Below are 12,252 nucleotides of genomic sequence, written 5' to 3'. Positions count from 1 at the left end.
AGATTCAATTAAGTGTCTTACAGACGATACTTTGCCTGAGGGAGGCATTGCCAAAGTCACTCTATGAATTGTCTGATTTTAATAAAGCCCCAGATGAGCCAAAATGGTGCTTTTCATTCATGTGGATGATTCAGACACATTAACATTGTCAGAATCATTTTCCTTAACACCAAATATCCAAATTAAATAATTCAGAATTATTACCTGCAAATAAATGTCTAATTAGAGTTGTCAGGCTTGCTGCCCATAATTATTGGGCAACAAAAGGGTTCATGCTGAGCTTTCAGTCAGCCAGCTCACCCGTCACAGTTCCTCGTCATGCCTCACAAGTGCCTTTTGTGCTCTTTTAACAATATGCTGCTCGCTCCTCAGCAACTCTCCGCAGAAACTGTTTGTTGTCTCGGCCCGCCCTAACTGACTGCTCGGCTCTGACGTCCATTTAACGCTGCTAAGACGCTGCTGTTTCCATAACGGTGGACATCAGCACAGTCAGACGGCCACGGTGGAGGATGCTGTTATCTCGTCTCCAAAGATCACATGGTGACAGGGAATCCTCTTCACATCCTGTCTAAACTGTCTCAGACCTTCACTATCCACTCTCACATAAATCTATCCACCAATGACAAAGCGGAAATGGCTGCAAACACCTGATCAATCGATTTAGTCTGGTTAAAGGTTACACTCAGTGTAACTTTTGTTAACAGGAAATGCAACCGAGCAAGTTTAAGTTCTGAAAATGATGGGATCACATGAGATGAGCACATATCCAAGACCAGTATATAACATGTTTAAATATACTGTAATGTTGCAGGGCTGCTCAGTAAACCAGTACCACCACTCATTCTACATTAACAAATTCATAGTGACGGACAACCATCAGTCATAATCACATCTGGTGCACAGGATCCTGAGATATGACCGTAAGAACAAAACACAAAGATTGTACTCGAACACAAGTTTGAGCTGATAAAAATGTGCACAGAATGATCTAATTACCAAGGGGAAAGACAAAAAATAAAATAAAATAGAATTAAAAATCCATCCACGCAAGAAATTTAGAGAACAAAGAGCTAACGGTAATTTAATGCAATACATAAAATCATTTCAAAAGCAGCCTTTCATTCGCTTAACTGCAGGGCAGCAGTGGAGTTCAGTGAGAAGTCATTGTTCCCTGTTGGATTTAGTGAGAATTTGGAGTTTTTTAATTTCTCTCCGTGTACATAAAATATAGAACAAGATTGGTGCATTGGGTTTATCTACTGACATCATATTTTGTGTACAGGGACATTCAAACTTTCTCCACTTTCTTTTTCAAAGTGATCCTAAGAGCTGAGTGCTCGGATCAGCTGGTCTATAGTCAATGTTCAGATCCTGTACTTAACTAAAAGTACTAATACCACACTGAGAAAACACTGTACTACAAGTAAAAGTCCTGCATTAAAAACCTTAAGTATGTATGTATCATCAGCCAAATTTACTTAAAGTATCAAAAGAAAAGTACTCATTATGTAGTAAAATGCTGTGTCAGTGTTTTATAATATCATATGTGATGTTTTTGGATTAATATTACTGCTGCATTCATGCACATGTTGCATTTTACTGCTGCAGAGCTGCGCAAATTTGAACAACATTATATGTTGTTGGGTAGTTTCATCTACAGCAATGCATCATGTTCTATAAGATCATCACATTTGTATCTTACTGTCCTGTGAGAAGCACATATCTAAGTCAACTTTTCATAAGCTCAGAAACGCAGCCTGTTTTCAGTTTTGTGATGACGCATTTTTCAGTTAATCCAAGAGGCTTTTTACATAATTTTACTTAAGAAGTGTGGGGATTTTCTCAACCCACAAAGAACACTTAATCCTTCAGTTTATGAGGAAAATTAAAGTGAACAAAAATCACCAAAATTGGAGATGCATGGTTTTCACTGGACAGGAAGGGCATAAAAAACTGTAATCAGAAAAGTAATTAGTAACTACAGCTGTCAGACAAATGTAGTGGAGTAGGAAGTGAAATTATCCTGAGGCCAGGGGCGTAAACAAGCATCTTCAACAGCATAAACACACGAAAACAATACTACTGAGGTAATTATAAAAATAAAAGTCAATTCTGCAACAGTCCCAAATATCATTATTATCATCAAACTGGAAAAAATTATAATATATAATTTACCACAGCACACTGTGCAGCTCAATTACACAGCATAAATGAGTAAGACGAACTTTAGAGTACCTCACTGATTTAGCATTACACTCTCAGCTGAGAGTCTAAAAACGGGAATAAATCGATGCAGAGATATATATTTGACTAAGCTAGTTTTCATTCAAACTGACGCAGTGTATCAGATTTTGTGCAGCTCCCTCTAGAGCCTCAAAAGACTGTTTCATGTATAGCACCTGTAAGCGGTTCCTCTTTAAGAAGTTAAAGACAAAACTAGATGTCATGTGTGCAGCAGCTAAGGTTGCAGGTATGTGGACGATGCATCGTGATTCAGTGTGATCTCAGACAAAAATATAGAAAAAAAAAACACTAATTTCCACACCACCAGTCCAATGACATTTCAGTCCAAACCACCAAATCTCAAAACCGGCTGAACAGCACAGGACACAGACATTACACCTGAGATCCACGAGCAGCAGATGAAGCTTGTTCACGAGTATGAAGAGAACACAAGGAGACTTTTCCCACTGTGGTGAAACACAGACAGTCAAGACCAATAAGAGCAGAGCAGAGGCATCGCGTCCATCATCACCAGCTTCTTTAAACAAACAAGGATTGTTTGTGATGGCTGTCGGCTTATCTCACCTCCTTCACACTCACACATCCTAAACCCTGCAGATCACCACGACCCGATCACCCTCCTCTACCCTCCTCTCCTCTCCTCTCCTCTCCTCTTGCAACGAAATTGCAAAAAATGTTGTCAGGTTTGTTTTTTTAGCACGTGTCGGTTGGCATTTCACAAGAACATAGACTACGAATACAGCGAGAAACTCTTCCTATCAATAATTGAGGAAAACACATCACAACACAAGTTAGTTGGTGCAATATTCATACAGATGTTGAAAGCACGAGTACAAACTGTGTGGAAACAAAATGCCGAGCTACAACTTTTTATTACTGTAGCTGTGAGCTCTTGGAAAGGAGCAATAAAGAGAATGAATTATAAGTTATCTGTATTCATTTGCCGGCTCTGAATTTGTGGAGGTGAAGCTGGACCTGCAGCGATATGGAGGCTACTGGGAGCTGCGTGAGGAAGCAGACGGAGGCAGGCTTGTGACTGGAAGGTCACTGGTTCAAGTCTCTGGACAAGCTGTCAGGATGAGGTAAGACAGTGAGTCATGCTCTCACTGCAGCAGATACTGAAGTCGTGCTGAGGTGCAGAAGACTGTCGGCCTCTTTCAGCGTGGACACAATGAAAGAGAAAGCTAACAAACTTTACAGTTTGGAGAAACTGAAGGACGACTTCAGAAGGTTTGACAAGGTTTCACCAAACCTGAACAAAAGTCTTGGTTTTTAATGTATTTTATCTGGACTTCTATCACTCTTGCAGTGCATTGTGCTCTATAGGTGGCTCTATTGTGGCAGTGCTATCTTGAATATAAGAATAAGAACATAAAAGGAACATAGAACATGTACGATAAACATGTTCTATGTTCCTCTTATATTCTTTGGTGACCAATGACTTTTTTCTTCTATGCTTTATCTGTTCATTTGTAAAGCACTCTGAACTGCTGAAGTGCTTGAATTGTGCTATGTGAATTAACTTGCCTTTGCTATGTAGGTACTACCACACGACAACCTCCAGGGCTGGAAAATGAAGCCAACGCAAAGGGCCACTGCAGTTCCTCGAACAGCTACTTGAGGTTGGCTCCAAAAGCGAGTCATTCCCCATAGACCCCCCACATTAAAATACCCAACTTTAGAGCAGAAACATGTTCACAGCCTGGTAGAAAAAACTCTCTAAAGCTAATTTCCCCATTCATGATAACTGTATTGTATCATTTTAATTATAGTAAAGCTTAAAGTTACGCATAATTATGTGCACGGCTGCTTTGAGTGACAGATAGCTGCTTGATTTCAGCAATCAGGCTTCACTTAGCCAGTCTCCGCTCCACCCATACTCCACCTCTTTGCTCATTTTTGGATTAGCCTGTGCTGTATGAGGGAGCCACATGATTGTGTGGTGATACAGGTACCTCTCTGTTTAGAGACAAACACGATTCTTTGACTGTGTGTGTGAACCAGGGCCAAAAAGAAATAGAGCTGAAGAAAAAATGAAGTAACTACTTTCTTACCAACCGTTCTTTTAGGGTGATAATATGATGTAATTGATATATTAGCTCAGAGTCTGAGGAGGATAACTTGGTACTGCAGGAGCATGAATCTGATAACATGCAGCCTAAAGCAAACAAAACTGACCCCAGATATCCCAATATTTCATCATTTGCTTCCAGTGCTGATGTTGTGAAACTGTTTATGTGGGTATTCACTCTGAATGTTTCTCAAAGATATTGAGAATTTTATTTCTGGTGAAAATCTTGAACGGGGATACTTTTTTAATACATTTTCGCCGCCTTTCTCACATAACTGAATTACAGGCTGAGGCTTACCAGAAGTAGATTTTCAAGAATCACATTCAGCGTTGTCTTCTTAGATCCACCTCTGCCTCATGGATAACCTTGAACAAAAACAAAACATCCCTGAATGATGAATGCTGTTTATTCAGATTTTAACTGCTTGACCTCGTGTTTTCATGCATTTTGCCAAACATAGATGACATTTTTGAAAAAAATCTCTTCCCAAACATTAGGTGTGAAATGGAACAATTAGCACTAACAGCGAGAAGTTCTCAACCTTTTTTGCCTCGTGACGTTTTAAAACAAAAAGGTGGCTACTTGACTTCCATCGCTGCAGTGCTCTGTACTGTTCTGTGCTGCAGAGTGCCATGAAAATTACAATTATCAGAGCCTCCTGTCCTTTCAATCATCACTGCTTTATTGGAGGAAAACTTTTATGAGAGAAAAACAACAGAAAAAGGTTTATCTGACGGTAAATATTGCACAGCAGAAATGTTTTGTTCCTGTGCGTTAAAATCAGCAGGCAGCTTATTCAACCTGCTATCACAATGAACAGATCAGAGGTCACAAACACTCCTATACATGCTGCAGATGCTCCAGCTGCACTGCCTGATGTCTGAGTCCGGCACAGACCAGCGCCTATGGATGTGAGTGTGTGCATGAGCGATGAAAAATGAGCAGAAAAGTGGGGATATGTGAAGAAGAGGTGAAATGCAGCAGACTGTTGAAAATCCAATCTATCTTCTCAGCTCCAAAATTCAAAACAAGCCTCCCGTCTTCAGCTAGCCTCCACTCACCCCTCCATCCACTCTCACACAGCTCCTTCACTCCCTCTCCAGCAAAACTGCTGCTACGTAAACACATAGCACTCCAAAAATCTAATCCTGCACGAGTCGTGGAAGGTCTTTGTCCACATATTTCTGTGTTTTACCTCAAGTAGCCTGACAGCCTCTTTGCTTTATGGTTACAAAGCAGCTTACAGTGTCAAAGACTTTACTGTGAGTGCAGCAATACTGACCTCCAGTGAGTTGAGGATTAATAAAAAAGAGAGAAGATGTGGCAAAATACTAAACTGCACATGAATTTTCCCACATTTTGAGTCATAAAATTAGGAAATCTCACAGTTTTTGTCCTCAGTTCAGTGACAATCAAATAATATTTTTGGAAATTGGGATAATCTGGGCTAAACTACAGCCGTGTCCATTCCTCATCACACTCCAGCACTGTGAAAATGATGCTCTGTGCTGGGGGCGGGGCAGCAGTGGGTGAGTTTTATGAGAGCAACACATGGGGTATCAGCAGGGCATCATTAGGAGCGAGAGCGCACCATGCTGACGGAGGGAGAGCTGCGGCTGGACGGCATTCAACTCCGGACAAACAGGAGACGCGTGACAAGACTATAATAGGGAGCATGGGAGATTGTTTTTTTCTTTATTTAAGTTAGTTATTTTAAGATACACATGATCAACAGACTGCAAATAACCCCCAAAGACTCCGTTAAGTGGGGATCTTTTCGTGCGCGCGTATCCACGTCGGCGGACTTGTCAATTGGCCGCGGAGCTGCGCGTTTTTGATGGACTCGCCACTCAGTAGAGGGCTGAATGTGAATCGATGCCAAGATTCAACCAGTCCGGGTTATATAAAGCGCGCACAGTCGGGATGGATGCGTTTAACGCCAGCGGAATGGACACGTTCACGGTGATCCACCTGAATTCGTCCTGGAGTCTGGACAGTGGATATTCTTTAGCAGCTATAGCCAGCATTGCTGCCCTCGTGAGTTTTCTTATTCTCTTTACCGTTGTTGGAAATATTCTGGTGGTCATTGCGGTGTTGACGAGCAGGGCGCTGAAAGCGCCGCAGAACCTTTTTCTGGTGTCTCTGGCCACCGCGGACATCCTGGTCGCCACTTTGGTGATGCCATTTTCTCTGGCGAATGAACTTATGGGCTACTGGTATTTTGGAAAAGTTTGGTGCGGTATTTATCTGGCTTTGGATGTTCTGTTCTGCACTTCGTCCATTGTTCATCTGTGCGCAATAAGCCTGGACCGGTACTGGTCCGTTACGCAGGCTGTAGAGTACAACCTGAAGCGGACTCCTAAACGCGTCAAGTGCATCATCTTAATCGTGTGGCTTATATCTGCTTTCATCTCATCTCCACCTCTCATATCTATAGACAGCAACAGCGATATCAGCTCTCAGCCTCAGTGCGAGCTGAATGATGACACTTGGTACATCCTCTCCTCCAGCATCGCGTCCTTCTTCGCTCCGTGCTTAATCATGATCCTGGTGTATATCAGAATATACCAAGTGGCCAAAACCAGAACCAGAAGCATGTCGGGAAAAAACCCCAGGCCAGATGGTGTCACACAAACTGAGAATGGACTGAGCAAAGCCACCTCCCCTTTCCATGGTGAGAAGGAGAATGGTCACTGTCAGTGCCCAACTACGCCCAGCCATCGCACTGTCACCATCGGGCAACAGACTGAGGATGCTGACATGGAGGAGAGCTCCTCCTCAGAGGGCAAAGGTCACAAAGCCCAGCAACAGGACTCCCAGAGAGCCAAGAGGGCCAGCCAAAAGAAAAGCTCCCTCTCCAAACACTCTACTCGCATCTCCAGAGTCAGTAACAAATCCATGGACCTCTTTGCCTCCAGGAGGAAACGCCGCCGGAGCTCCTTAGCCAGGAAAAAGGTCTCCCAGGCCAGGGAAAAGAGGTTTACATTTGTCCTGGCTGTGGTCATGGGGGTGTTTGTTGTGTGCTGGTTCCCCTTTTTCTTTAGCTATAGCCTGTACGGAGTGTGCAGGGACTCCTGTAAGATCCCCGACCCGCTCTTTAAATTCTTCTTCTGGATTGGCTACTGTAACAGCTCCCTCAACCCTGCCATCTACACCATCTTCAACCGGGACTTCAGACGGGCCTTCCAGAAGATCCTGTGCAAGTCGTGGAAAAAGTCCTTTTAGGTGTGACGCAGGGCTGCTGCACCACCGTGACAATCTCACAGGAAATATCAAAGTGAATTTTAAAAAAAAGAAGCCTGTTTTGTCTCTTACTGCCACTTGTTACTCACTGTTATGTCTCCTTGTCCTGTTGTAATTCAGTCATGGCAGTGCACACCGGCAAGCACCTACAGGGTGTCTCTACAAGCTTCAGCTTACAGTGCATTTCCATTACAAGCTTTCTAGAGGCTTACCCAACCTGATTAGTAAGCGCCTCCATTCTTTTCCTCCTACTGAAGTGTGCTGTAATGCTTTATAGTATATCATCACTGATCAAGCTCAGAAAGATTCAAAAGCTCCACTCATGGCTGGATTTATCTGCTTGGGGGCATGGGGGCAAAAAATGAGCTCCTGGGCCCCCCCTTAATCCCAGTTTGTCCCTCCCACTCTCTGTGTGCAATTTTTATAAGCTTTTTGTGCTAGAATACTACTCAGACACAGATTTGCTCTGTGGTAATTTGATTTATAGATTAATTTAGGAATATGCGACAAAGCACAAAAATGAGATAATGAAAGTTAAAAAAATCTGAGTTTGAGACAAGGGTCCCACAGTGGTCAAGACAGAGCCTCAACTGAACTTGACATTACTGGGACAAACGCTTTCTTGGCATGAGTTTAATTAGATTACTGATACCACTATCATGTAAATAAGTAGCTGGAGCAAGCAGCGGGTTAGCTTAGCTTAGCATAAAGACTGGAAACAGGGGGAAACAGCTAGCTTCAGTCTCTCCAAGAGTAAGAATATGTGCCTCATATCACCCCTACAGCTCACTTTCTATTCTGTTTGTTTAGTTTGTAAAAAATAGTAAAAACAACAGTTTGCTGTTTTAGAAGGGGTTAGGTGCTGGTCTTGGCTGGGACCAGTTGCTAGTTAACCAGTGGAGACTCCATGAAGATACTGGTCCTGTAAAGCCATGAATGGACGTCTTCACAGTTTGGATGTTGTACAGAGCAGACAAAACAAGGCATAATCTGTTAATTAGGGAGCTTTACAGGTGTTAGTAGGTGGATATTGTCACCTTCAACAGAGCTAGGCTAGCTGTTTACATTCTTCACGCTAAGCTAAGCTAATCGACAACTGGCTCCTGCTACATAGTTACTGTGTAGAAGTGAGAGCGGTATTGATTTTCTCATTTGACTCTTGGCAGAAAGCGATGTCCCAAAATGTCCCAAACTGTTCCTTTCAGATTAGGTGTCAGAGCAGAGCCCTCATCATGTCAGCGTTGTGCTTTAGTTCTGCATATTTGTGGAAAATGTCAATTCAGTTAGCACAAGCACACAGTCAGACTGGGGCATCTATCCACAGGCTGTTGATCCTGCAGACACATTTAAACCAGTGGTTTCCAGCCTTTGACACCAGTCTCCACAGAGAATTATGGAATTATTGGACAACAGTCAGAAAATCTGACTACTCAAATGACCCCTCAGATTTGTCTGTAACCTCTTACCCTCAGGTAGGAAACTGCTGACTTTGGGGATAAAATCTTTCTAAATGTGTTTTGTCTGCTTGCCATGTTGTTGTTGGCCACATCGGCTTTTACAGCTTTTTCTGAGCATCTCTGCTGTAAACAGACTCTAAAGCAGGACGAATAGCAAATCAGCTGTGCTCTTAAAGTAGCTGGATGCTTTGAGTGTATCTGTGTCACCAGAGTGGCATCTTGCTAATTTATAACACAGCTGAAACAGCAAAGCACAACAGCAGAGTCTGATCTCTGAACGGACCGTAAAGATTTGAGATGGCACTGAGAAGGGCTGATGCTCCAGAATATAAAATAAAATTATTTTTATGATGCGCACAAGAGGTCATTATTTTGAAAGTGGCCATAAACTACTGAGTATTAAGGAACAAATGTGACTTATTTTGCTTTTATTTTTCAAGAAACTACCTCTCTGTTTAGTTTTTGTTCTGTTGCTGGTTTTGAAGTTATGTTTTGCAAAGTGCACTCGGCCTACACGTCTTTCCTCTGCTTAAGCTGTCTGCTGTCGTGCAACAATAAAAGATGAAGACGTCTTATGTGAACTTTTGGTGTGATGTTACAATACGGAGCCTCTCTCATGGTCACTCATCAAATACTGTTGCTGTTTCATGAACGAATTAATGATGAATTACCTTTCATTAAATTATTAATTAAACCCATATCAGCAATTTACTGTTCAGGTTGGATGACAAAATACCCATTTATGCAAAGCCAGTGCGATTTGATGGAAGAATTCAACAATCACAAGCAGATTGATAACAAAACTCAGCGTCACTGGATATTTTGAATCCAAACGACATTGCACTCACAGCAGTGTGACTGTGGAGATGAGTGAGGGTGCCATGACGGGGTCAAACAAAAGATGGGTTCAGTCGCTCTGATGGACGGTGGCCATGGCTGTTTCATGGCGTTGGTGACCTTTCAGCACAACAGGTTTGATGTTGGGTCTGGCTGCCTCATAATCTAATACTCCCCTGAGCCCCTGTGGGCAGGGCTGAGGTGAAACTGAATTCCCAGCACCAAACTCTTGTTATTTTCCTCCTACTTTTCTGCCGTGGCTGCAGCCAGAAGCAGTTTGTAATGTGTAACGAGTCCATCTGCTGTTGTTCCAACTGCTGTTCGCAGCCATCAGAGAGTTACGTCCCCAAAAAAACAAAACAAGAACACACTATTTCCGTCTGTTTAATTGTTTGAATAAGGGGATTAAACAGGTAGGTGCAAAGTCACCGATGGGAAGCAACAGTCAAATATCTCTGTCACCAGTCTGTTTATATTGTATTTAAGCAAAGTGCTCCCTCAGCTAAAACATTGTTTTTCTCACTGTCAAAAACAGCAACATTTTGCTAAATCTTTGCAGAAGTTTTAACGAAACCTAAAAGGTTATCGTCACAAGGTCAAATAAATCTAAAATCATATTAACTGTGCTGTTCTTCCAGTGTTCTTTAACAGATTTATAGGTTCTACAAGAACAGCGCCTTCTTCAGTGGGTCAAATTAAATGTATGTGACTGCACTGAGGTTTTCATGAGTCAGAAAAGGCGCTTTAATAGAGTTTGTGATTGACTGCAGTGACTCAACAATAACTTTGCCAGGTGGTTTGATTTCATGGCTCTCAAAAACTCTCCAGTCTGCACTTTGTTTGAAAAGTCAGCACCGAGAGGCCGAGTCATGAAAAATGAATGTGGTTTATTTTCCTCTCTGGCTTGGAATCAAGGTGGAGGTTTCACCAGGGAAGTGGTTTTCTATTTAGATTAAACAGAGTTTGGTCGCACAGCTTCACTTGGAATATCTATGTTTTATGAGGCATGTGGCATGATTAACGGTGATCCACATTCATTAAAGGTAATCCACAGAATACAAAGCAACTCAACTGATTCTACAAGTACTGCTCCATCTCCACAATAGTTTGAGATAAGAGATGTTCCACTGACGGCCACTAGATGGAGGCTCAAAAAACTTGTTTTAAGCGACACCTCAGGAACAATACAAGACTATATGGTGATTTTGGTGCAGTGGCAACCGCTGGATCTGCAAGTTTTGTACAGCTTTTTGGTCCAGAGAGTTTTTCAACACTACAGAACTAATGGCTGTAAAACTAAATGTCACACAGGCCACTGGAGGGCAGAAGGACATGACGTGAACACAATGCTGACTTATTACTGCCTCATGAAGTTGTGTCACCCGAAGACCAACTTTCCCTCTGCTGAAGAGAGCACCTGTCCCTTTAGCAGCTACATGCGCCACACAGGCTAATCAATAACTTTGTCTGAAGTTCGGCTGCTAGCATACAGTGAACTTCTCCGAGTTTTTTCATTGAAAACAGCTGCTTCTGGACATGAGGTTGATGAGGAGTCAGAGTGAACCGAACAGTAAAGTTTCAGGTTGTAAAACCAAAACAATGAGCTGAAAGATGCTAAAAAGCGAGCCAAGGGGAACTGCAGAGATTAGCCAGAAATCTGCTGGTTTGTCACTGTGAGCAGCTCCTGCACATTACATGTAGTCATTTGGTCCATTGTTGATATGAAAGTTTTAATTGGAGCAGCTTAAATGTATTTTCTTTTATTCATTTTTTATCAATTAGTGTTGGGCAATGAGCAAAGAAAGAACAACTCATTTGTTTTAATTTTAACTGGACACATGCCAGATCCAAATTCCACCCTGTTACCACTCAACAGCAGCGTCCACACTAATACTTTATTATGTCAAAATGACATTTTGTGATGAAAAACAATCTCCAATCAGCTGAGAGTTGCAGCACCATGAATAATCTCTGTCTGGATTGAAAATGCATAACATATGACCATTCAGGTGCACCAGGCAGATTTTGCCTCCTGCGCATGTAGGCAGTAGTAGAACGACATAATGCAGAATTTAATAACACAACAGCTGTTAGCTCGGACAGCAAGGACAGCGATGCCTGTAATTCATACTCTATGTGAATTAACCACTCGTACTCAAGGCACAAGGTACTTCTCTTCTAGAAAAGGGTTACATTACAGGGGCTTTGTGACTGATAAGACCCGATCAAGAGGCGAACTTGGGTGTCTGCATCATCTTTTCCAAGGCTCTCCATTTCCACCCATCCAGACTATTTCAATTCAATTCAGTTTTATTTATATAGCGCCAAATCACACAGAAGTTGTCTCAGGACACTTTCCATATAGAGCTGGTACAGACCATACTCTTTATAACAATGCG

The 12,252-nt window shown here is 42.2% G+C and overlaps 1 protein-coding gene across 1 annotated transcript; it reads left to right on the top strand.

Moving 5' to 3' along the window:
* The first annotated feature begins 5,891 nt into the window (after nucleotides 1-5,891).
* On the top strand, nucleotides 5,892-10,413 carry LOC143316682 (alpha-2 adrenergic receptor). Its single transcript, XM_076724250.1, has one exon. It carries the CDS (start codon nucleotides 6,192-6,194, stop codon nucleotides 7,539-7,541), a length of 1,350 nt encoding a protein of 449 aa, XP_076580365.1. The 5' UTR covers nucleotides 5,892-6,191; the 3' UTR covers nucleotides 7,542-10,413.
* The last annotated feature ends 1,839 nt before the right edge of the window (nucleotides 10,414-12,252 follow it).

This window comes from Chaetodon auriga, chromosome 24 (genome assembly GCF_051107435.1).
Source record: "Chaetodon auriga isolate fChaAug3 chromosome 24, fChaAug3.hap1, whole genome shotgun sequence".
Lineage (NCBI taxonomy): Eukaryota > Metazoa > Chordata > Actinopteri > Chaetodontiformes > Chaetodontidae > Chaetodon > Chaetodon auriga.
Note: the sequence above shows the minus strand (reverse complement) of the source record. Positions and strands in the feature narration are given on the sequence as shown.

Coding starts and splice junctions, on each gene's coding strand:
- LOC143316682 (XM_076724250.1), top strand. CDS start 6,192: ATGCCAAGATTCAACCAGTCCGGGTTATATAAAGCGCGCACAGTCGGG.